Source organism: Neopsephotus bourkii, unplaced genomic scaffold (genome assembly GCF_033783945.1).
Source record: "Neopsephotus bourkii isolate Nb327-2 ecotype Australia unplaced genomic scaffold, CSIRO-AGI_Nbou_v1 NB_1287, whole genome shotgun sequence".
NCBI classification, from domain to species: domain Eukaryota; kingdom Metazoa; phylum Chordata; class Aves; order Psittaciformes; family Psittacidae; genus Neopsephotus; species Neopsephotus bourkii.
In genome coordinates, this window is record NW_026901771.1 from 3,646,010 (window position 1) to 3,671,691 (window position 25,682).

The following is a 25,682-nucleotide window of genomic DNA, read 5'->3' on the forward strand; positions in this document are numbered from 1 at the left end:
GAACCGCGAACCGGGGGCCACCTGCCTGCCCGCCCTCCCCTACGGGTCCAGGAGCCTGTGGAGACAGCCCGGCCGCAATCCCCACCTGCGCGGGCGGGGAGGAGCCGAGCTTGGGCCAGAGTCCGCACGGGCAGAAGTCGGACTCAGGCACATACAGCCACGGCACCAGAGAACCCGCGGCAGAGCGCAGCACGGGTGGCCGCAGCCGCCCGGCTGTAGCGGGGAGCGGGAACCCCCTTCCCAGCTCCCTCCGCCCTGCCCCAACCACCCGCAGAGGACACCCGCTCGCCAGGACAGCAAGGCCGCGCCACCGCCCCCCCCAACAACAAACCCCACCCGGCCCTGCCGCCGGCCTCCCGGACCCCGGGCCCGGCGCTGCCCGCCCCGAGCAGGCGGAGAGCAGAGAACGGCGCGGCTCCATGAGGTCCCCCCGCCCGGCACCGTACCTGGGACTACCAGCGCTCGCAGGGCTCACGGGGTGGGGCGGGGCCAGCTCTTAAAGGGCCAGGCACCCCGCGAGCACCGCACCAGGGTGCCTTAAAGGGCCAGGCGCCCGCGGCCTGCCAGGGCCCGGAGGGTTGGTGGGCACTGCTCGGTCTTGCGGCGTGACGGTACAGGTGGAGCTGCGACCGGGGGGCTGAGGGAAGTGTGGAGCCTCTGCGTGTCGCCGGGCAGTTCTGTCACGGTGCTGGTGTCCTGCTGACACGCGTTAAGCGGTTTTTGCACTGACAGCCCACCCTATAAGCGGCTACGGGGCTCTGGCTCAAGCAATGTTGTTAAGGCACGGAGACAACAGGGCGTTCTCATAGTATCTGAACAGCACACGTTCATCCGGCTGAGGGACTGCTCTTTTATCATATGCTCTGAGATCACAATGATGCTTGAAGCTGCCAGTAACAGGTTAAAAGCACCTGTGTTTATCTGGGAAGTATGTGATGTCTTCAGATAAGCTGTAGAAGTAATACTGGCTTGCCAGTATTCCTCAGATCTTTTTGTTTGTTTGAATAGCCAACATATTTGGCCTTTTGCAGTGTTCTGAACGTTTCCATTCTCTAGACATCAAAAAGGTAACTGCCAGTGCACCTGATGTGGCTTCAGCCAGTTTGCCAACCATCAAGGGATAAATCAAGCCTAACCGGTCTGAAAGCATTGGCTTTGCCCAAGCACTTACAAATCTAGAATGACTTTTCGTGCACTTGTCATTGGTGCCATTTAACTACCATCCCAGTGAAGACAAGTGAGAAATACTTGCAGCTTCCTGGCATCTTTGGTCCATTTTCCATTTCAGAAGGCCAGTCCTTTTACTGGTCTTCCCCTCACTGCCCATGTAGTGACAGGCGTTAGTGATGGGCTGATTGTTCTTTTCCCATCCACCATAGACAAGGCAATCATTCACTTTCTGTTTGAAGTATCTTTGTACTTGAAGTTGCCATGTTTCCCTCAATTCGTTCCTCACTACATACTGCAGGCCTTTTCAATCCTCCCGCTTGGATGGCCTAGGGAGGTTGTTCCCCTCAATGGGCTCACTCCCCCTTATTTGCCTGTTTTGTAGCAGCGTGTACCCAAACTGGATACTCAGTTCTGTGTCAGCCAGTGCTGTCACTCACAATAGCACATTTGACCTGACAGCTTATTTCATGTGACCTACTTGTTATCCCGATATGATGTGTGCCTGGTTGTCAACAGCATGTTGATGGGCATTCTGCTTTTGTTTCCAAGGAAGATGATATTCTGTGAGCTCTGATACCACATGAAACTTTGCATTTGCGAAAGCCGCAGAGGATCTTTTCATCCTGAATATTCCCCACCTTTGACATACTGATCCTCTGACCTTTGAAATCTCGGGTATAATTTGTCTGAATTGTCATATAAAACCAAGTACCACAGGAAACATCTGTGGTCTCACTGAGTGAGAATGAGAGTCAGGAACGACTGGGCTTTGCCTATGTGCACCCTAAAGTCTGCACGGAGGGAAACGCGAGCTCAAAAGCACGGAGCAGGAAGGAGAAAGGCCCTGGTTCAGCCCCGAGGCACGGCCTAGGCCCGGAGCTCCGGAACCGCAGCTCTGCACGGCCACTTCCCCTCGCACCGCTCCCACCTCCCGGCGCCCCGCCTCTGCCGGGCCCGGCCCCGGCCCCGCTCCCTGCCAGCAGCCAATGCGCGGGGTGGCGCGGGTGTCCCCGCAGAGCGCCAGGCCATGCTGGAGCACAGCACCCTGCTCCACCTGATCGCTGGAGGGTGAGTGGAAGCGACGGCTGCTGCCCGGGATACGCGGCCGGGATGGCCCGAGGCTGCCGTAGGCGCGGAGCCTCGCCGGGCCCGCGGTTCCTCCTCCTTCCCATGGGGCGGCTCGGGCCCCGCGGCCATGGCGTCCTCTCTCCCGGGCCCGAACTCTGCTCGCGCCTGCTGCTGCCTGGCCGGGGTCTCTGCAGCCGCCGCCTCGCCGCGGGGTCTCCCTGCGTTCTGCCCGCCGTCGGGAGCGAGGCTTTTAGCGGCCCTCACCGCCACCCCACGCTGGCAAACCTCGGGGGGCGAACGCGCTTTGCGCCGGGGACTGCGGGCCCGCGGTTGTAAAGAGCCGGGGGAGAGGAGAGAGGGACCCCGGAGCCCTCTGCCTCGCCCCATGCTGACAGTGCCTGTGCCCCGTTCGAATGCAGGCTCTGACAGCTCCGCGCCGGGTGAATGCATGGCTCTGCGATGTGGGGAGAAGGGGAGTCTCCCTGTGAGTCAGGAGGGCTTTCGTCTGGTTTTTCACCCAGCCTAAACTCATCGGAGCTGAGGGAGCGAGGGAAGCTAGGTGCTGAACGGGGGAATGTGGGGCACCGCAGGGCCTCTTGAGGGAAACGAATGGTGGAGCATCCTTGTCTTCAGGAGGGCACCAGCTCTCCACCACCGCGTGGCTGGGATTCCGGCATGTCTTCCTGGGCTTTAAATAGTGCGTCTGATTTTGGAGTCAGGCGTTGGAAGCGTGAGGCCTTTGAATTCACAGCGTGCCCTTGAGCATGTCCCTTGGGCCGCGTTTCGCCCTTCCTCTCTTTAAGAAACGTTTAAGCCTCAAAACAGTGAGCTTTATGTTTATGGTGTCCTAAAGCAAAAGATACTGAGGTCCTCTACACTTTGCTGAGTAACTGTAGAGGGCCCTTCCCTAGACAGCCACCTGATCCCATTCCAGATTCCACCATCCTGTTGGATTCTGTGTGACAGTAAGCTTTGTGGTATAGCATGTGCAATAAAGCACCTCATTTAATTGCTCTTAATGAGTAAATTTCCAGTTTTCGGCACTGATGTAGCTGTCATGCTATGTCAATATTTACTTACATGTACTTGCCCTGTCTGTTCCCAGAGTTACTTTTTATATGTTATTCTCTTTTATTAATCCTTTGAACTACATCATCACTGCATTGTAGCCTTTCATAATGTTGGGGTTTTTACCATTTTTCTTACCTTTCTAGTTCAGCTTTGCCTCATCCTTATTTCCGCATTGATTCCTGAAATAACAGGGAGAGTTCAGTTTCTAGAGTTTGGCTAATGACAGGAGCATTGCCAGTGGGAGCTTTATACATCTGTATCCTGTCCTCACCCATTAAGCAATAATTCTTGAACTACAATTAACAAAAACACAAGATAGGGATAAGACTAATAAGGAGTTCAGGGTATTGCTGCAGTATATAGTTAATATTACTGTGCTACCTAATGAAACAGATTTCACTGATGAAAGAACAGTTGTTCACTTTATATTCTAGTGTGAGATCATCAAATGAAACTTACAAAAGGTTCATTCAAAACTAATGCAAGAACACAGCTCTTAACACAGTGTGCAGTTAAACTGTGGGGCTCCTGGCCATGGGATATTAAAGGGTAAAAACTTTATTGTCCAGGAAGCATCTTAAGAAGATTAATGAAAAAGAATGTGCTGAATGCTGTTAAATGCAATGCAACTTTCCTGGCTGAGGAAATCCCTAAGGTGAAAATTGCAAGAAGCTGGGAGATTTCTTCTACTCTTCCATAGGTGATCTTTATTCACCTGTATCCTAGGCAAAATCCAGTTTAACTGTAAATCTGTCTGACTTAGCATTGCTGTCCTTAAATGAAGATCTTCAATCCGTCTCAGTTTTTGGCTAGCCTGAGTGAGGGCTAATATGGGAATTGCCAATAAACCCTGTGGCTCCTGTACATGTTCTCAAACCCTTCTCAGATAATTGAAGGAAATGCTAATGGTGGTTTTTGTACTTCAACGAATCCTCTTTTTTTCTTCCACTTCAGACTTTCCAGTTTTCCTTCTAAAAACGTGAAAGCAAAATGTAGAGGCAAGTACTTTTTTCTAAGGTATGATGACCTGCCTTCTTCATTTAGCTCTTTTTGCCCTGCTTTATGCTGGGAGTACGTGTTATACTGGTTGTCAGACACTGCTCTTCATCATATTTTGCAAGAATTGCTTTTGTTCCTGCTTCTAGAGCAATGACTTCAGGGGTTTGGCTTTATGAATCAGGCCTGTTTAAGCCCAGCAGGAGGTGCCTTGGTGACTGCTCAGTTCCATTCAGTGGCTTTTCATGATTTGCCATTATTTTGTCATTGCAGCTTTGCTCAGTACTGTGACAACCTTCGTCACCCATGGATTTTATCAAGAGTAAAATGTTATCTCCTACCTGTTGGTGGAGAAGTTGAAAATGGTTAGGTCTAAGTTAGAAGTGATTTTCCTACACCCTTGCTGGACTCCTGCTGTTTGTTTCTTCACTGACATCTGGTTGCAGGGCAGGGAAAGGTTTTAATCCATTTAGTATCCATGCTGCAACCAGAGTGTTAAGGCCCTCAGTGTGTGCTTGTGAGATACCACAGTTTTGCAGAACTGAAGTCTATAATATCTTTGTAGTTGCTTTTTTTGAATCCAGCTTTTGTTTGGCAAGTTCCATAAAAAAGACTCAAACACAGCAACATACCCTCTCCTATCCCTCAACATGAATGAACGCAAAGGGTCTTTTAAGTCTGTTAGTGATCTGATTCTGTAATTCTCTTCTGGCAATAATCCCAGGGCATACGACCATATAACCTTAGCAGAACAAACTATTACAAATGCACCTCTTCTTCAGTCCTGGTGGACATTAGAACTCTTTTGTACACTTCCGCAGTACCTGGGGAACGCTTAAATTTCTTAAACATTGAAATCTGTAGGTATAAAGTCTCCTCAATCTGCTATTCTGAATGTACACAGTCATCATAGCAGCCTTCCAGTATCTGAAGGGGACCTATAAGGATGCTGGCGAGGGACTCTTCATTAGGGACTGTTAAAAAGGGGAAGTTTAGATTGCATGTAAGAAAGAAGCTCTTTACTGTAAGTGTGGTGAGGCACTGGAATGGGTTGCCCAGGGAAGTTGTGAATGCTCCATCCCTGGCGGTGTTCAAGGCCAGATTGAACAGAGCCTTGGGTGACATGGTGTGAGGTGTCCCTGCCTGTGACAGGGGGGTTGGAACTGGATGATCTTAAGGTCCTTTCCAACCCTATCAGTCTGTCAACACTTTCTGCATGGCTGTTCCATGCAAATTAATCTCAAAACAGTATTTCAGGTACTAAGCATCCTCTAGAAGAACAGGTGTCAGTCAAAGGATCAGGAGGGGCAGAAGTGGAGAACCAAATGTATCAGTTCCAACTTGTCCCTGACTGGTAGAAGGGGAAAAAGGGATATGCATCCTTTCAGCATTACTGAGGTGTGACTAGACTGAGGGTGGTGGTTCCTGAGTACCAAAAATAGCTTCTGTCTGCTGAAGGCCGCTGAAGGTCAGGGTCATCTTTCCTAATCAAGTCAGGCTGAGGCAAGCCTGGCTGTTAGCAGCAAATACATGTCTTGTTTATAGGGCCTTGCACATGTAGGGCTGAATTGGCTATGGGTTGAAAACACAGGCAGGCTGTGGGGTGGGAGAGTATTGTGCTGCCACTCTCCGAGGCAGTGCAGCTGTGGGGAGATGAGAGGCACAGTGCCTGGTGATCTCAGCAGAGGCATTGCTGTGAGTTTGGGCAGCAGAAATGTTTGCTCTGGGAAAGTCTGAATACAAAGATCAGCAGCTTTGAGTGAGGGACTGCTGAGTCCCTATGGACTTGGGACTGTTTATCTCAAATACCGCGTGAGGTTTCAGGTGAGGCTGCCAGGAGATGTCCCCAGCTGAGCCGTTATGATGTTAATCAATGTCAGAGCAGGAGGTCAGGCTGGGGGAGAGGTCAGCAATCCTCTGCTAGAGAGCTGAAGGTTGTGGACAAGCAGGGTCAAATATATTGCCCTGTTACTGCACAGGGATCATTCTTACATTTGCTATTATGTCTTTGTCCTAGATGCGGTGGCACAGCTGGAGCCATCCTGACCTGTCCCTTGGAAGTGGTGAAGACACGACTACAGTCATCCCAGCTGGTACTGCGGCCTCTGTGCCTCTCAGAGATACAGCTGCCAGGGATGAGTGTGAGGCTGATGAACCCCACCTCACCATCTCCTGGAGTGCTGAAGCTGCTGAGGTGAGTAGGATGGGACAGTGAGCATTTTAGCACTGGGGAGGTGAGGGGAGAGGGAGCACGATCAAGAGGGGGAGATGGATTTTCAGCTGAGGCTCTGGAAACTGCAAGTACAGGAAGAAGTTTGGTCAGAGCACAGATACATCTACTTCTCACAGTTGATCAGTGCTTTGCATCTGCAGGGGAGCTGTTGAGACTGAGAAATTTCTCAGCTAGTGGTTTGATGAGACCCAGAATGATGGTGTCAGCAAGAACAGGGAGAAATTACTAAGGAGAGAGAAAGCAGGTGGAGGGAAAATGAGAGTAGAGCAGGAAAAGGATAACACAGGAGGTGAGGAGAGGATGCTACAAGAAGTACTGAAGAACAAAGAAGGAAGAGGAACAGAAGAGCCTGTAGCTTAGTTATTCTGCTGATGTGTCTGCTCATTTCCTTCTGTAGGGCCATTATTGAGAAGGAAGGTGTGCGATCCCTGTTCCGAGGTCTGGGTCCCAACCTTGTTGGAGTTGCTCCTTCCCGGTGAGTACGGCTCCCTGAGGACAGCTCATGCTGTACACGTTTTAGAGGAGCTCCATGACAGCTATTGCTCCACATTCAGGAAGCAGTCTGGGCCTTGTGCTCATTGGGTCACAGGACCGCTTAACACAGATGTTTTCTGAACCTTCCAATCATAGTTTTAAGATAAGATGATTTCTGTAGTAGTATTCTAGTATAAATGGTATCTGATGTCACATTAGACACCTTTGCTGGGAGTAGGAAGCGTTGGAGTGAGAACCCCACACAGCAATGCTGTCTCTGCTCTTCGTAGGTGAGCTGTAACCTCTTCTGCATTTCTTTTCAACCAGGGCTATATATTTTGCTGCCTATTCTCATGTTAAGGAGAAGCTCAATGCTGTCCTTGTACCAGAGTCCAAGAAAGTACACATGCTGTCAGCAGCCTGTGCAGGTAAGCCTCTTCAGTCTCAAAGCAGAGTCAAGGGGTCCTTCTGTCTGTAAGTGTGAACAGGTTTCATTCCTTCCTCACTGCTGCTCCCATGAGTCCTGCTCTCTCTTCTGAAGTTTTCTCCCTCCACACCTGGAGCAGTGAGTTCCTTGCCTAACCAAAATGCATTCTCAGTCTTTGTTCTTCTTAGGCTTACCTCTTCAAGTCATGGAGCTGGTCTTTACCCCTTCAGCTGCTATCAGGAAAAGAGCTCCATTCAGCTGTGAGAGGGAGAAGACTGTAATTTGCAGTCTGTAATTTAGACCACTCATATTAATTTCTCTTGATATATCCTATTTCTCTAACAAAATCTTCCAGTCTTGCAAGGTCAATCAGTTGTTTCCTGCCTCTTTGTAACACCAGGACCTGTAGCAGTATTATGTTTGAGGGAGATGAGCTAATTACCAACAGACAAAGGCTGGAATGGGGGAAGCAGAGAAAAGAACAGTCCCCCCTAAATGTCTCTTCTCCCATGGAAGCTCAAAGTCGTTCTGAAGTTGCAAATGCCTGCAACTTGCCAAGCAGAATTCAGAGAGATGACAGTGCAGCACCTCCTCACAAACTGTCAGCGTGATCCTGGTGCTCATGGCTTTTCCCCTCTTCTGTTCTGCAGGTATTACTTCTGCCACACTCACCAATCCTATCTGGTTAGTGAAAACCAGGATGCAGCTGGAAGCCAGGTAAGGCAGGCTAGCAATGCAGAGCCGCTCCATGTCAAATCAGGACTGTTTTTTGGGGGGAGGGTTGCACAGGGTTCTGTGACTTGCCATGAGGACATAGGTCTTCAAGGTGTGCTGGGGGAGAGTCATACAGTTGTGTTCACAACAGCATTTGAGCTCAGTGGAGCAGTATGCTGTTCTAAACCTCCCTTATCTTTACAGAGTGAAGGGGGAGTTGGCCAGAAACGCTCTCCAGTGTGCCATGCATGTGTACCGCACTGAAGGCCTTCGTGGGTTTTACCGTGGTATCACTGCTTCCTATGTTGGAGTGTCAGAGACCATTATCCACTTTGTCATCTATGAAGCACTGAAGCAGCAGCTGAGAAATAGCCATCATTCCCTTTCCCCACCACTCACACTCTCACCAAAAAGCCATGATTTCTTTGGATTAATGGGAGCTGCTGCTGTCTCCAAAACATGTGCTTCATGCATTGCATATCCACATGGTGAGTGGGTCCACTCCCCTGGCTTCTCTTCCCCTCTATGCCATGCCCATAGGATCAATCTGCTAATATCACTTCCCTTTTTTTGTCTCTCCAGAGGTCATTCGGACGCGGTTGCGAGAAGAAGGGTCACGATACCGTTCCTTCATACAGACTCTGCAGCTTGTGGTCCATGAAGAGGGACCTTTGGCTTTATACCGAGGGCTCCTGGCTCACTTGGTCCGTCAGATCCCAAACACAGCTATCATGATGGCTACCTATGAACTCATTGTACATTTGGCCTCTTCCACCTTGTAAGCACACTGTAGCAGCTGCTATAGGCACCTCATGGTTCTGAGAATTGGTCTTTTTCAGTGGTCTGAGAGGTGCTTTTCATCACATCAGAACTGGGTCGGGCATAGCATTCTCAGGACAAAAGCCTTTTCTTGTGCAGAGTGTTTGGCTCTGATGTGTACAGTGTAGCCTTTCTTCTTTCTGGAGACTTGAATTGCTCCAGTGCTTCAGGATTGACATCCTGGTTTGACAGTGCCTGCTGTAAGTTCCCTGTATGAAACAAGGGCACAACACTTACTGGGAAGGATACAAAAGAGAAAGCATAAGAGTACCTTAGCCTCAGCATGTTCACTTCTTTTGGACCCAGTGGGCACAGTCGGACATGACAGGCTAGAGCTCAGACATCTGAGAACTGCAGCAGGTTGAGATCTTGAGCTGAGACTCTTCATACCCTCAGAGGGGCTCTTCCACTTTAACCTCCTGTGCTCCTTCCTGCCTCTAAGGAGAATTTCTCAACCTCAGTTGCCAGTAGATGTCCTATTGCAGAATTATCTTTTGGGTCCTTCACATGCTGCAGCCACTGCCCCGAGATGTGTCAGGTAACTGACAACCTCTTTTTGTCTTGCAGTCTGAATAATCAGACCAAGTAGATCAAGGGAAGAAGCACAACCTGCTAGAAAGCACTACCTTCACAACTCATGCTAGTGGGCTCATAGCCATGTTTTGCCAATATCTGTTGTGTCCCGTCCCCTCCATTCCCAAAAGAGAGAGTACACCTTCCCTTGGAAGTGCTGGTTCTGTTCTGCTACAAGGTGGAACCCTGGTATGAAAAATACTCTTTAATGTAGAAAGAAAGTGGATTGGGTGGAAAAAAACACCTGGATGAAGCTGAGGATTTGTCCTGTTTCTGTTCATGATGCACTAAGTGTACGGAGAGAGCCTTACGTTTTCTTTTCTGTAATCAAGAATCCAGTTTGCTGCATGTGTTAACACATGCCTGTGCCAGGCTGGGCTGCCTTCTGTTCCTCTGCGGGGTCCTAGCCCCATGTCCTGGGGAAGGCTACATTGTGTTTACAGAGTATTTTGACTCTCAGGGTCAGGGGTGATGTGTGTTTCTTGTTCCAACACATACAGCCAAAAAGGTAACCCTTCCCTGAGAAAGGCAGTCATCTCAGTGAATAAATGCTCTGGACAATCTCCAGTCTTACATTTGAGGCTCCACTGCCTATTTCTTTCCCTGCTTGTAGTGAAAAACTGCAGAAGCCCTGAACATTTTATTTGAAATCCATTTATTTTTAAAATCCACTTTGTTTCCTCATCCTTCTTCCGTTCATTCATTTACTTCAGTAGTATTGACAACTTTACAAAGCGACACAAGCTGCAGTGTTGGGTTTGTGGTTGGTTGGTTGGGTTTGGTTTGGTTTTTTTGCATGAAACGAGAATAAACCTCAAACGACAACATTGAAAAAATATACAATATATATATATATAATATCTGGGGAGGGGTTGTGAGAGACCCCCCTCTGAACCCTATGGCTGGCTGCTTCCATTTGGTGTCCTTTCCCTTCTTCCTCTGTACAGTTTGAACTGTGCCAGTCATGTGCAAGTGCCCTAATACACAGTTCTTAGAGAGCCAGCTGGGGGGGTCAGTAATGCGGGGAATGTCCACAATAGGAATGGCAGAAGTGGGGGGAAGATGGGAGGCAGAAATGACAAATGAGGGAGGGAGTGCATGTGTACACGGTGCGGGAAGGAAGAAGCTAAAAGTAAGACACCTCCTTCCAGCCATATATGTTGGGGGGATCCATTGGACTGGTGGTTTAAAGCTCCTAGTAGCGGCGAGAGCCGTCGCTTCTGCCCATGATGTGTCGGTCACCCAAGTCGTTGCTGTCCGGTGAGTCTGGTGTCTCCGAGTCGGTGCTGTCATCTTCATCATCCATGCCCTCACAAGCCCTGCCTTCGCCACTGCCTCCTGCCCTCTCCTGGCAGCTCTGGTAGGACTGGGGAGGTGAGACATGGGGTAAGAGGAAGTATCCAGCAAACCAGCTGCAGGCCCAGCCCCAGCCCCTGCGGCTGCTCCTCACCTCCATGGGGTTGACAATGATGGTCAGGGCCGAGTCGTCCCAGAACATGTCGCTCTCTTTGCCGCTGCTGCTTGTGTGTCCCCCTTCAGCAGCCCCAGGGACCTCTTGCGCCGCTCCCCGCCGGTGCAGGGAGTGGATGCGCAGGATGCCAAGGATCACCATGAGTGCCAGGAAGCCCACACACACCACAATGATGACAGTGGCAGCACTAGGGACCACTTTGGAGAAAGAAAATGAGAAACCATTGTTAGACTGTCACAGAAACGTGTTTTCAACCTGGCCTGCAGGAATCAGGGTCCCTGGACAGAGCTTGGAGGTTTGGGGTCCAGGCAGGACCCAAAATCCTGACTCTTCTGCTCCCCTGGGCACAGGCAGTTTCTGCCTTCAGCTGCTCTATGTTTGCTTGAGGCCAGCATGGTCTTCCAGGATGCCTAGGTACAGATGCCCTCTGATGTTGGCCTGGCCTGCAGACTCTGCACATTACCCTTCAGCTCTAGGCTAGTAGGCCCAGACTCTTCTCTCCAGATAACCCCATTACCTGTAAAATCCATCCAGGCTCTCTGTGGCTTTGTTCTGGGTAGTTCTGTGCAGCACAGACAGCTTGGCTGCTGCAATAGGGCAGAGCTGGGACAGGGAGAGGCAAGGGCTGGATTTTGGTGCTCTCCCAGCACATGCATAGGCTGTCCCTGCAGTGGCTCCGTGCCAGCCACAGGACTGGACCAGGATCAGAGGCTGTAGGAAGCTGCAGCAAAATCTAGCACCAAAGGTGCTTTTCATGTTCCCTACAACAGGGAACCAAAACCAACACAGGGTCCTCTGTACCAGCCCTAGAGCTGGTCTGCAGTCACGCTTGTTGCACAGGGCTGCCAGCACAAACAACTCTTATCTCTAGTCTAGCTTTCCTCTGCTTTGGGAGCAAGAATCCTCCTCTTGTCTCTGGTGCCTTCCTCACCACCACCTAGTCCCATCTCTTTTTCTAGAGAGCTGTCAGTCATTCCCTTGTTTCTGTCTTGCTGTTGAAGCTTCTTTCTGAAATGACATTACCCAATGTCATTTGTCAATGACATTACCCAGTGTCATACGGTTGTTCTTTTTGGACCTTCTCAGGTGTAGATTTCAAACTGCTTCTACATCAAGAAAGCACACACCAAAAGAAGGATTGTTGCACCAAGCTCTAAACCAGCATTTGACTGCAGTCCATTTGCTAATGACAAGTGGTACAGTATAACGAGAACTCAGTAACATGGGTATAGAGAGCCTGAAAGGAATCCTCTACTATAAGTTCTACTACAGTGACAGAAAATCAGCATGCTGACCCAATGAATGAACCCCAAAGATAACATTACATACTTGGGTTGTTACGGGTGCTTGCCAAACTGTGCCCAGATAGCTCTGGGGGTAAATGATGGCCTCGGTGCACAAACTGCTGGGAATTCAGAATATGGTTAGGATGAGCAGCTTGGTTCATGTTGTGGAGGACATTTACCTGCAGAAAGAGCAGAGTGAGAGATACTCAGCCTTATGTTCATGATGCATTCTACACTGTGCTCATTCCTGTTCACCACGTCCGCTCCATGCATGCACAAGTACCTATGTGTGCATGTACTCATCGTGTACCTCAACAGTAAACTCATTGCTGGAGTAGCGTCCATTCATCTCAGTGCAGGACAGGTGAAACTTCCTTTCATAAAGAGCAGCACCATGGTTGATGTGGTACGAGACCTGGCGTAGGATTTCCTCATAAACTGCGATGCTCTCCACACCTGAGACAAGAAGAGAGGATTGGTGTGGTGTGAGGAAGCTCCTGCTTCAAAATCATCTGTCATCATAACCCTGTAGCAACTAGGAACTATAGAGGAATCCAAGGCAATGCTGGGTTCATTATTTTTAGGAAGGGAGCAGAGATGGAGCTGGGCTGCAAAGGACCTCATGAAATCCCTGCTTGCACTGCTAATACAAGTGGAAGGGAAGGAAGGATCAAAAGCAATAGTGCTGTTGGGTTCTGGAGAGTACAACAGGGTTGTACCAATCCACAACATGTGGGATGTGCTGTCCCCCAGTCATGCCAAGCAAAGTGATGCTGGCACATGAGAACACCAAGCCCCAAGGAGTAAGTCAGGAGGGGTGATACAGATCTGGGTGAGAACTCGGGCACCATGCCCTGTACTACTGTGTGCTGGAGGAGGAGGAGCCAAGAAAATGGCCTGGGACTTCCAAAAGCCAGTTACACCTCAGAGTCTCACAGAGTACCCCAACACATCTCTAGCATCAGGTTAAGTGCTTCTCCCACTGATGCCTGGCAGTGAGAAAGACACAGATGGCTGTGCAAGGACAGGACATACCTGTGATGGTCAGGTAGGCAGAGGTGTTAACAAGCTCCAGGCCCCGCTGCTGCAGCAGTGCCCCATCCAGGAGCAGATACTCCCTCTCTGGGTCCAAGTCATCTCCTACCAACGAGATCTCACAGCCATCCAGGTTGTGCACAATCTCATCTGACATCCGTGTGTCCGTCACTGAGATGCAAATGGAAAGAAGACAGGGCCAGAAAGGTAGCCAGCCATCAGCAAAGGCAGGAGTTACTCAGAGTGGTACCCATTTACTTAAAAGTGCTCACATCATATGGAATGACTTCTCTCTCTCCTTCTAGCACTGACCTTGAATAAAACCACTGTCAGTCCAATTACTTGTTGTAGAAGTCCCCCTTGTTCTAATGACATTATTTATGCACATAACAAAGTCACTTAATTTTGGAACAACACACTACTATCAGACTGGTTCATGATAACACATCTTGGCTGTAAAGACTCTGTTGACAACGACAATGTGCAAATTAGGATCAGCTCTATCACACATTAGCAGACCCTAAGTGCTTTTGAAAGCTCTCCCCTCTCACTTGCTAACTGCTGATTACCACGGTCGGGATCTTCTTCACAATGGCAATCACATTCACCTTTTGAATGTGAAGTGAACCTGACTTCACCGCTTTCAGCAGGGCTAAGACCAACCTGCTCTAAGTCAAGAAACTCACCATCGCATGAGGGAAGGCAAAGCTTCTCAAGAGAAAGTTATGAGGAAAAAAAACCCATTACCAGGTATGGAAGAAGTGAAAGGACATGTAGAGGATAGAGTGCAGAGAAATAATCTGAGGGTGATGGGGAGAAATTGAGGGGCAGGATGTTACAGGGTGTGAGAAAACTGACTGGGGAATTCACAGGAATAAGTGATGCAGGAAGAGGTGGGAGGGGGTGAGAGATAAGGAAAACAGGAGAGAATTAAGCAGGAGACTGGGTAAGTGTAGGAGTGGAGAGGGTAACACACAGGACATCCATTCAGTGCTGGATTCAATAAAGGGAAATGTAGGTAAAATGTAAAAGGGATTAGGAATTAGCAGCCTGGGAAAGGAGAGAGTACGGCAAAGAAACTGTGTCCATAGAAAAAGTATAGGGAGGAGCAGAAAGGGATAAGAACCGATTAGCCTACATATTGGCAGACAATGTGCCTTGCTCCTGTATTTGTAAACTCCCTCTTGCAGTTTTAATGAGGGGCTCTGCTTTCTCTGCAGGACAGCAGCTCTTGTAGGGCTTTCCAGTTTGTCAATTACACCTCGCCCTGTACTCCACTCACCGGTACTGTGCCAGTTCTCATCCTTCTTGGCCTCCACCTGATGAGAAATAGAGCAGCTGATCTGCAGGTTAGGGAACAGGGGGACCCCATCAGGAGCCTCAAAGTCTGATGCAGGATGAGCAGAGTGGGCATTGCCACTCAACAGGATCTGGGGGGCATCAGGCTGTAGCACCACAACGTAACCTTCCACATCAGGAATGGAGACACAGGACTCTTCGCTGAAACACCTGAAGGAGAACAGTAAAAAAGCATCAGTTGGCCCAAAGTTGTAAAAGAAAACCTCCTGCCTATTACTGCCAGAGAAGGAAATATTCTTTTTCTGGTAGTCTTCCTAAAAAGCTTCCCTATAGCCTGCTGTGCAAGAGAGAGGTGTGTGGTAGGACCAGCATCACTGGGTTTCAGGTGACTCGGTCATACCCACACACCACAGAGAAAATTAAAACCAGCCCACATACTTGGAACACCATGAGTGTAGAATGTAATGTGAACGTAGAAGTTCTGCCACCTGCATAGACCCCAGGGCCCAATATTACAGTATCCATTTGGATATTGCATAGGTCAATATTTATTTTCAGGAAGACTTTTACCCATTCTGAGACCATAAAATAGAATTAAAATACAAGGTGAGAGTGTAATTTTAGTCCAAAGAGAGGTAACCCTCTTGCTGCACTTTGCTGGAGATGCTGCTTTGTCCACTCACTTGACAGTAGTGGTGAGTCTGAGTGGCCGGACCCCAGGGGTAGCAAAGCGCAGTGAATTCATGTAAGCCACGTGCTGGATTGCGTGGTTGAAAGTTTCCACATCATCACCCTCCAAGGTGAGCAGGGACTGAGAGGGGTTCACATGAACCTACAGGTGGAAGAGAAGGAAATACTCAGGGTTCTTCAGCAAACACCATGAACCCAAGCTAAGAGAGACACAGAGGAGAAAGGTGGGGGAGCAGGCAAAGTCCTGGGAAGCAAGGCTGGGGAGGAGAGTGGAGGAGACCCATGCAAGCTGGGCAGATGGGCATACCTTCATCCCTTTGCCCAGACTGTCGAAGTCACTGTAATCAAGCCCCTCACGGCAGGCATACAGGCATTCAATAACCTCCCGGCTCTCCAAGCTACCAGGGCGCACAGTGAAGCCAGCCAAGTAACCATGGAAGTAGTGGTGTATCGACAGAGGATCTCCTGGGGGAAACATGGGAGGTGAAGGGTGTGAGAGACATGGCAAGGAAAGAGCAAAAACCACAAAAACAACAGTGTGGGGGACATATGGATGTTGAGGGAAGTAGAGAAAGGCAGAGGAGTGTACAGAACATGGGAAAACAAAGACAACAAGAAGACAGGAGATGCTGAAGTAAGGAGATGACAAAATTCCACATGGGGGAAAGTGGGAAAACCAGACCAACAGACAGGCCACGGCAGTGCCCGGTGGGTAGCATAGAGTGGTTTCTGCCAAACTGCTGAATGCCAGATGGAAACAATTTCTTGTTCCCTTCTCACACTGTTTCCTGTGAGGGCTTTTAAAAGAAGCTACATGTTCCACAGATAGGGATGAGGTGACATCTCCTGATGTCTCTAATGGCTACCGCATTCTTCAGAGACCAACTTTAGTAATCAGGCATGAGGACTCTATCCACATGAAAAGCATACTCCCATCTCTCAAAGCAGGCTGTAGTCCTCCTTTTCATGCTCCACACACATCAAGGTATCAAGGACCAATCTGCCAAATAAGGGGTTTCCTCCCAGGATGGTGGGAGGTGGCAGGACAGGACTGGGAGAGCTGTGTGAGGAAAGCACCATGCAAGAAGTGACAGCCATGCACGGTGAAGAAGGAAAGAGAACCATCTTCTTTCTTCTCCCTACCTTGTATAGTATCAGTGGAGTTCTCGCTTCCTTTGATTTTCTCTTTATTCTTCTCCTCTGCAAAAGGAGAACATTCAAACAAACAATAAGGCATTGGAACAGGGCAGTTACAGGGTCAGGAAAATAGCTATCCAGGTGATTGTACTGGCCAGTCCAAAGGAACAGCTCTGGAGTCATGTGCCAAGCAGTGCATCCTTCAACCCTAGAGACAGCACATCACAGATGAAAGAGAGCAAGTCCCTGCCATGAAGGGGATGGTGATTCCGTAGGATGAGTAACTGAGAAAGTATAAGGGGTTTTTGTGGCAGGGAGGGTTCTAGTTTGGTGGTTTGTTTGTTGGGTTGGGTTTTTTTAATCCTTTCCCAATGATATTTATCTTGGGAATTAACTGATTCCTATTTAGGGATCATGGTCTTAGCCATCCTTGCAACAAGCCATGCATTCAACATCCTTTTGAAACTCAGATGGTTCCAGGAGGGTGTCCCAAGCTGATTCATGCTTGTTGGGCCTTTTATAGGAGAGCACAGAGCTGTGGGAAGATCCATGATCAGGAGAAGCAGTACTACAGTAAAGATCTGATCTTACTAGAGTGAAAGCAAGCAGCAGGCAAATTCCTTTAGTTCTGTCCTGCTTCTGTCTTGAAGGAGAACTGAAAAGACCTGGGAAATGCAGTCTTACATCTCCACAGAATGGGTTTGAATCTGGTAGTGGCTTAGCTATGTTCCTAACCTGATCTTTGTCCTCCAATCCAATTCCTCTACAGAATGACTTGTGATTTCTTCATATAGAGCCTCAAGACACAGAAATCCCCATCAATACAACCAGCAGCATAAATAGTACTGCCTGCTCTCTGGTGGGTGAAAAGCTTTGATAGAAACACCAGCGGTACAGAGAGTTTCAACCCTCCTCTGCTTGAAAGCTGGTTACCCATTGCATATTCCACTGCTGTTGCCCATGAAGCTGCCAATGACACTTTTCCTTGAGCAATTATTACCATGGCCTGCTGGCTTGGTCCGTAAAGGAAGGAGATACACCAGCTTTGGTGCCAAGAAGGCAAGATAACTGCAATGGGCTTTGCATCACTTAATATTGGGTGGTGTTTCTTTCCCTTCTTCTGGCTCCCCCTCCACTCCCTTGTTTCCTGTATGGGAAGAGCACGGTTCAGGGAGCCGATACTCACCAGCCCAGCAGGCTCCAATCATGAGTGAGGGTTCCTGCCGGGGCGGGTGAATGAGGCCATTGTCGTGGATGAGGGCAGGGTCGTAAGACACGCCATCCACATAAAGTGTGACAGTGGGGAACTCCAGGTTGAGGGCATAATGGTGCCATTCGTCATCACAGACCTATGGCAGACAGCAGAGGAAGGGATGGGCAAAGGGCAGAAACAGAAGGGACATGAAGAAAAGGCAAACGCTTCCTCACCTGCTCAAGCTTCCAGAGGAATTTCACTGGCCTTGCGCTTTCCAGCAATGGCCAGTAGAGGAAAGCAATCCGGCAGCCGTGCACAGCCAGGGAGTAATGCGAGTAGCCATCCTCTGCCAGGGACAAGCACAGGGAGTTAGATACCACAGGCATAATCCCTCCTAACAAGTCAGAGGCAGTGGGCAGAAGCATCACCACCCCAGGATAAGCATCTCACCGCTGTGCACTGTACTGCAGATCACTGTCTCCTCTTCCCGCCTGCCTTTGCTAGGCACCACAGCATGCTTCATCCATACAGACAGGGTGAAGTGGTCGCTCAGCCCCTCATGGGCATTCAGCCCATTCACCACAGGCACCTGGGCAGCCTGGCTGCCATTGAACCAGTAGATGAGGCTGCTGTCCTGGCTGTAGTGCACCGAGAGTCGCGCAGTCCAGTTTGCTGTGGGGCTAGGCACTGGCAGCAGGTCAATCTCTCCTGAGGCAGCACCTACCAAGAAGGGAAGGAGTTAGGAATGTCAGCATGAGAGAATAAGAAGTCTGAGAATTAGGGGACAGACAAAGAGGGTGCCCAGAGGTTTTGTTGTAGCATCCTGGACCGCAGGGAGAGGAGGAGTTGCCTATAGGCCTTTGGTGACTTTTCCCTCATCTGTGCTGGGGGAAGTGGCACAGACTCTGTGTACTGGGGCAACACACACAAACCTCTGGCTTCCCAGCAAGGAGAGCACAGGGAGCCCCTTGTAAATATGGGCAAGGGTGCCCACTGCCCCTCAAGTCCTCCCAGTCCCACTGATCACAGCGGATGTGAGGAATGTCCCCCAGCACCTCTGCTGCATGAGGCACAGAGCTGGGACCATGAAGCCCACGGTGCTGTGCTATAGCTGCCCTGGAAAGAATCAACTCACCACAGAGTTTGCGTAGTGACTTCTCAGAGTAGTTATCCCGGTCACAGCCCTTGGCCACATGGTTTGTCTGCAGCTCCACTGTGGCCTGGATGTTCCACAGGGGCTCATCACACGTCTCCAGGTGAATGGTGGGGAAGAGCGCAAGGCTGCCTGCACCTGGGGTATACTCGATCCTCTTGTTCCAGCCTAATGAAGAAGAGTGAAAGAGGGGGGTTATGTCCTGCCAAGGACCTGAGGACAGAATATCTGGCACATACACAAGTGGCTTCTATGGGCTAGCCTAGAAACAGAGATTTTTAGGCCCTTTCCATATCGAAACGACAATTCCATGCAGCTAGCACCAATGCAAGGGAAGACTTCATAGAAACACAGAGTCCAAATCTGTCATCTTCTACAGCTAGTACCAGTGTAGCATCAATCCTTGGATTGTCAGCCTCTCTTACCAGGTAAAGCAGATATTTAGTTGTGTCGATTTCTCCTTCATTCTATTGACTAGGGTGAACCTGTAGGCACACAACACCTCTGGAAAAGCCAAATATCCTCAAGACAAGCAGCCTTTGAATACAATCTACTTTGAATACAATCTACTTTGAATACAGTCTATGAGCTTTATCATATTATACATATATTATATATTATGAAATACATAGTAGTAATCCAAGGAATGATTTTCCAAAGTTGGAATTGCCTTTCAGTGGCTTTGCAACAGATTGATATGTTCTGCACCCCGTTAGATGGGACTGATGGGTTGGCACCAGAACTGAATTCATCTGCGTATACACAACCATTTGCAATGAGTAGGACTGAGTCAGAGTTCAGCAAAAGCACAGGGAGGACATAACTGCGTTTGGAGGTTTCATACCCTGCCAGCTGGGCTTGCAGGTGGGTTTCACCTGAATTTCCACTTCAGCATCATCAGCAGCCCGCTTCTTTCCACAGTCATAGGCTGTCACTGTGAATTTGTAGACACGGTCTCCACTGTACTGCAGCTTCTCCGTGTTCTCAATGTTCCCTGGTTAGCAAAATAAAGAGGTCAAGGGAGAGGAATTTCAGTCTCCTCGAAGATATTCCTTCTAGAAATCACTCCTATTTATGCTTAACCACAAAAACAACCAAAGAAGGGTTGAGCCCCCCCCTCCAATGCTACTCTGTAAGAGCTATAGCATCCCACAAAATGGCTGCTGCATCTCTGCACCAGGAGAGATGGATCAGCAGTGCTAGAACATTCATATAGCACAGCTCTGCCATCCAATGGGACTGGCAGAAAGGGAGCAAAGCAGGAAAGGGGGAGTGACATGCTCATGGTAGGTGTGGATTCTTACCATCATTGTCAATCAGAAAGGGAATGTTGGGGGTCAGGATCTCATAGTAGCAGATCTGGCTGTACTGTGGCGAGCAGTCTCCATCAATGGCCTCCACACGCAAGATGCGGTCATACAGCTTTCCTTCAGTCACTGCCACACGGTACAGCTTTTCCACAAAGACAGGAGCAAACTCATTCACATCATTTACTCTAACGTGCACCGTAGCCCTGATACAAAGAGACATGGGTAAGAACAGACTGGCTGATTAGGAGCCACATACCCCCTACATTTCAGTATAAAACACTCCCCTAAAAGTGCACCAGTCTGATTTCCAGCCATCAAAAGTCAGCACGAGGAAAGAGACCTTGGTTTCAACACAACAATGTCAGCACACAGGAGCCTGGACAATGGTTTACCACCCCAGAGGAAGAGCAAAAAGGAATGATAATGTAATCTGGACCTCCTGCCAATATGCAGCAACATACTGTCAAGCAGCCCTCACTTCTAGTGGTATTCACTCATGTGACTCAGTCAGTGAGCATTTCTATTTGGGTCTTATTTGCATGTTGAATTATAGTATTAAGGCTAGAGAAAAATACTTCTGGCTAACAGGAGCACTTCCACAGCCATTTCCATCTGCGTTTCTGTGATAGATCACATTTTGTAACATGCAGCAATGATTGCATGGACTTACTTGTGTGATTTCTTGGTATTTGCTCCATCGGGTCCCTCTCCACAGTCGTAAGCCTGGATGGTGAACGTGTGCTCCTTATGTGCTTCACAATCCACTGGTTCCTTGGCCCGTATCAGCCCCTCACCTGTAGCTTTGTCCAGGATCACAGCTTCAAAAGGTACCCCTGCCCCATGGATCCTGAAGCCACAGATTTCACCTGGTACCCACAAAGGCAGAGAGGAAGGGAAGAAAGAAAAGGACTAAGGAGAGCATCTTATGTCTCCTTGCTTCCCTGTCTCATATTTTCTTCCTTTCTAACTTATGCTCTCCTTTCTTTATCACACCCCATTTTGTGCAATTTCTGGTTCCCTTAGAGTTTCTCCTGCCATTTCTTACAGCCATTAATGATACAGATTGCCCTCTACTGGACACTACCCCCACGGCAAGGAACCTTGACCAGCACCCAGAATTAGAGGTTACAAGGCTCAAGCTAGGTTTACAAGTGCTACACATCCACGTATTGAAGGAGCACCTTATTTCTCCTCTGCATCCCTCACAGAGGCAAAACAGACTATATATTGCAGATAGGCAGCCAAAGCATGAAGATCCGTGATGTCTCATCCACCCACACAGGCAGGATGTGGCACAGTACTGCAGGGAACTGCAGATAGGGTCACATCAATCCTAAAGTTTGGCTCACAGGGACCACTTCTCCTCTCCCAGAGCTGAGGGATGATGCATGAGGAAGCTCCAGGCATGGCCTAAGTAAGGACCAGGAATACAACCCCCATAAAAGCCCGTCTGTAGTTTGAGGGATCTGTGCTCACTGTGAGGGGATGTAGCACTGCCAATGAAGCGTGCTCTACCAGCTTCCTCCAGTGCTCACAGCACTGTGCATGTGATCCTTGGAAATAGCAGAACTGCGTCAAAAAGTAGCTGGCTCCACCCTCGCTTTCTCTCCCTAAGGGAAACAGCTCACAGCATCAAATCAAGCCCAAATTGCCTCCGGACTTCACTGGGGACCTCCTCCGGAACAAGGTTTGGAGGGGTTCACTTCCTGCAGAGAGCTAGAATCCAGCACAGGGATGAATGGCATTCTGTCTCTGCCTCTTCCTAAGTCTCTCCCTGCCTCCCACCCTTCCCGGAGCTGTTACCCACCTACCTGCATAGCGCAGTGGAGCATCTTTGTCCAGTGCAAACAGCGGTGGGTTGAGCAGGACTGTGTTGTCATTCTCCATGACGATGCCCTGGTACTCAGCTTCAATCCAGGGTTTGTGCTTGTTTGCTGGGGCAGATTTGGGGGTGGGAATGGAGCACAGGAATGGATTAGCCACCAGTGACAGATTCAGTGCTACAAGAGCAGGGTATCATCCAGTGGCAGGTAACAACCACCCCTCCCCACCTTCTTCTCTGGAACTAAAGTCTAAAAGGATAGGCTGGGAGGAAGAAGTTCTCTTTCTTTAGCTCTCCTCCACATGGCTCTTGGGACTGGGAGACCTCATCAGAAGCAGTGTGTACCTTCTGGCCTCCTCATTACAATCTTACCAGGAATATGTGGAGAAGCATTTGGGTGCCCAGGAAAGTGGGAATGGTTAAAAAAAGCCTGAAATCAAGAGGCAGAAGTAGCCTGATTCTGAAGACAAATGCTAAATCCTTTAGCTCACTGAAGCCGTAATTAAAGGATCTAGGATACATCTTTCCTTAGGGTGTCCCAAGGGGACAAGTCTTGCATGCAGCCATTATCACTTATGCCTGACATCCTCTGGGCTAAGGCCCAGGATCCACACACGCGTACCCAGGTACACTTTCAGTCAGTCATTCTATGTGAATTAATAACCTACTCTGAGAGTCCCGTGCTCCTTCCTTCCCCACTCCATGGCAAGCACCATATTCCCTTGGCCCTTCCTTGCTAATCCTGTTGGCTGGAGCCCAGCCAGGCTTGGCATGGAGGCAGCAGCCAGCAGGAGCCTATGAAAAATGTCACAGGCCCAGAAATAGCAAATTAATCTTTATCACAAAGGCTCCGGGGCAGAGAAAAGGAGAAATGGGGTGGGGGTGGGGGGTAGGGGGTGGTGAAGGGGATGGGAGAGAGAAGAAAAATCATTATACATTAAAACCCCCTCCCCCATGCCCACCCCCCTGCCAAATGGGCCTCTGAGATTATATTACATGGCCTAGTTACAACCCCCCATTCCCAGATAATCCCCCACTCTCCCACCCCTCCGAGACCAAGATTTATTACAACCAAGCAATGCCTTGAGCACAGCATGGGTCAGAGCTGATGGGGAGTAGGGTACAGAGCCTTTCCCCTCAAGGGCACTACTTCCAATATGGGAATTCATCCTCTGCAGCACAGTATCCTCTGGAACCACACCAGCACGGTGTGACGCGTTGACTCGAAAGGGACAGCATCCCCTACAGCCTCTGAAATGGGGATGAGGGGATGCTGCTGGAGCCAGGCGGTGGCCACCAGACAGCAACAGGTCAGAGTGGGGGTGCTGCAGCACCCCCGGAGCGGGCAGCCCCAGCCTGGCAAGGCAGCGGGGAGCAGGGGCTGGCATTTCTCCCTCACCGTATTGATTGACATGTATAAAGCATTGCGTAGGAAACCCAAACATCCACCCTGCTCTGTAAGCAGGTGGAATCCTCCCTGCGTGCAAATGCCCACATTCCAACCCACCCTTCCATTGCCCCCACTAGATTCCACTCCGTGACGGCTCTATTCCATGCGCCGCACCACCGAGGTGGGAATCTGCAGCTACAAATACCAAATGTGCCCTGTTGCTGGGGTAACAAGCTGATGGTAGAGGGAGATAAATCCTTTGCTGCATTCACCTGCAACTTGGGAATCACCATTCTGATTTCTTGGGAAATGAGTTCCTGGAGGTTACAAAAGCATTTTTGGAATATTTTTAGGGTCCAGATTCCTACCAGCTTCGGGAAAGCTCCTGTAAATCTAAAATAATTTGCCAAAGGTGGGTAGATGTTTCAGAGCATAGATGTACAAAGAAAAGAGAGAATCCAGAGTGGAAGGGGCCCTGCCTTGCCACTGGGCCCCTTGGCACCAGGGCAGTACAAACGCATGCCCCTGCCAATGCCGGCATGCACAGAGCTCCTCGTTGCACCGCCCTGCATCCTTACCTCTTCCCACGAACAGAGGATGTCACATTCCCCGATGACCCCCGAGTCCCTGGCATGTTCCTCGATTCTCCCCCCCTGCCCGAGTATTGATGCACTGACTCCCCTCGGATGAATTCCTCCTGCCTGTCCCTACAGCCACAGATTTAGAATCCCATACCCTTCTCCTTTGCTCTATGTGGTCAAAGAACATCTGCATTCAGAGCGTTACAGCCGTAGCGTGAGGGTTTGGGTTTTTTTACGTATTTAGCACATAAAATGCTGTTTGATCCAAGCAACCTGCATAATTAACACATAACCGGAAAATAATTCCTGTTGGCAGATTGCAGATGGATGAACTAGGATGAGAAGATGGAGCCAGCGGATGTGTTTTGGAGACCACAAAGGTCTGTGGAGAAGCAACACATTCTCTCAGCACGCTAGGGAAGGGAAGCTAAATCCACATGGCGATAACTGGAACAAAAGCAAGACAAGTGGCTGGAAAAGGGCAAAACGCGGGGGGGATGCTAGCAGAAAGAAGGAAAAGAAAGTGGAGACAGGAGGCAGATGGAGAAAGCAGACAGAGAGGATGGGATGAGGGCACCCGAAGGGGCAGAGAGAGACGGAGCAGCCGGGGACCGCGGAGATCCCACGACAGCACCGTGCCAGGCGAACCCGCACCGCCACCGCGGAGCCGGGGGGAACGAGCCGCGGCCCCTCCGCCCGCTGCTGGGTCCCAGCGCCCCGTCCCCGGTACCGTGCCCGCGGCGCTGCCGTCGCTCACCTTTGTTGGCGGCGCTGCCGGGCAGCGCGGCGCAGAGGCAGAGGAGAGGCAGGAGGACGGCGGCGCGCGGCCGGGGGAAGCCCATGGCGGCGGCGGGTCCCAGCCCGCCCGGGGCTGCTGGACAGCGGCGGGCGCTGCCCGGCCCGGCCCGGCCCCGGCCCCGTCCCCGGCCTCGCTCCCGCGGCAGCGGCGGCGGCGCGCAGGGACGGAGCGGTACCTCCGCGAGCCCCGCTCCGCTCCACGCCCGGCCCCGCCCCGGCACTGCAGCATGACGTCACGGGCGCGGCGGGGGCCGGCGGGGTCGGCAGCCAATGCGAGGGGCTGCCGCGCCAGGTGCGGTGGTGCGGTGCTGTCCGGTGCTCTGCGGTGCTGTGCTGTACGGTACTGTGCTGTGCTGTACGGTACGGTGCGGTGCTGTGCTGTGCAGTGCTGTGCGGTGCGGTGCGGTGCGGTGCTGTGCTGTGCGGTGCTGTACTGTGCTGTGCAGTGCTGTGCGGTGCGGTCCTGTGCTGTGCGGTGCGGTACTGTGCTGTGTAGTGCTGTGCGGTGCGGTGCGGTACTGTGCTGTGCGGTGCGGTACTGTGCGGTGCTGTGCTGTGCGGTACTGTGCGCTGCTGTGCTGTGCGGTACTGTGCTGTGCTGTGCGGTGCGGTGCGGTGCTGTGCGGTGCTGTGCGGTGCGGTACTGTGCGGTGCTGTGCGGGCCGCTGCGCCCCCTCTCACCGCAATCCGGGCAGGGCACGGACAGGGCCGAGGGCTGAGGGAGGGGTAGGAGGGGGGACTTCAAAACCGGCGCCCGGTGCGTTGCCCCGGGAAGCATCTCGCAGTGCGGAGGGAAGCGGGAGGAGCAGGCGGGAAGGGGGCCGTGAAGATCGGGGGGGTGGAGGGAAGTGCCGCGGCGAGGGGCTGCAGGCAGCATACGGACTGCACCGCCCATCCGCACCGGGCTCGGCTTCTCCCCGACGGGCTGTGGAGAGAGGGGGCCTGGACACTGCTCTGAGGAAGCTCGCAG

The 25,682-nt window shown here is 50.6% G+C and overlaps 2 protein-coding genes across 3 annotated transcripts; one reads left to right on the forward strand and one right to left on the reverse strand.

The window, feature by feature from the left end:
* Positions 1-2,105: 2,105 nt before the first annotated feature.
* Positions 2,106-10,120, forward strand: LOC133218743 (solute carrier family 25 member 36-like). The gene is made up of 7 exons (XM_061365489.1): positions 2,106-2,238; positions 6,323-6,499; positions 6,936-7,013; positions 7,340-7,440; positions 8,090-8,156; positions 8,358-8,641; positions 8,736-10,120. Exons 1-7 carry the CDS (start codon positions 2,198-2,200, stop codon positions 8,933-8,935), a joined length of 948 nt encoding a protein of 315 aa, XP_061221473.1. The 5' UTR covers positions 2,106-2,197; the 3' UTR covers positions 8,936-10,120.
* A 63-nt stretch (positions 10,121-10,183) lies between these two features.
* On the reverse strand, positions 10,184-24,827 carry CLSTN3 (calsyntenin 3). 2 transcript variants are annotated; one of them, XM_061365441.1, is made up of 18 exons: positions 24,672-24,827; positions 21,933-22,055; positions 20,792-20,987; positions 20,116-20,324; positions 19,656-19,805; positions 18,794-18,979; positions 18,109-18,378; positions 17,892-18,004; positions 17,650-17,812; positions 16,470-16,526; positions 15,634-15,791; positions 15,320-15,468; positions 14,620-14,846; positions 13,338-13,508; positions 12,613-12,758; positions 12,346-12,481; positions 10,996-11,213; positions 10,184-10,911 (listed from the first exon to the last, which is right to left on the reverse strand). In XM_061365441.1, the coding sequence occupies exons 1-18, from the start codon at positions 24,754-24,756 to the stop codon at positions 10,741-10,743; spliced, it is 2,928 nt and encodes a 975-aa protein (XP_061221425.1). In that variant the 5' UTR covers positions 24,757-24,827; the 3' UTR covers positions 10,184-10,740. The 2 variants fall into 2 exon arrangements, with proteins under 2 accessions (XP_061221425.1, XP_061221426.1); XM_061365442.1 differs by lacking the exon at positions 16,470-16,526.
* Positions 24,828-25,682: the final 855 nt, after the last annotated feature.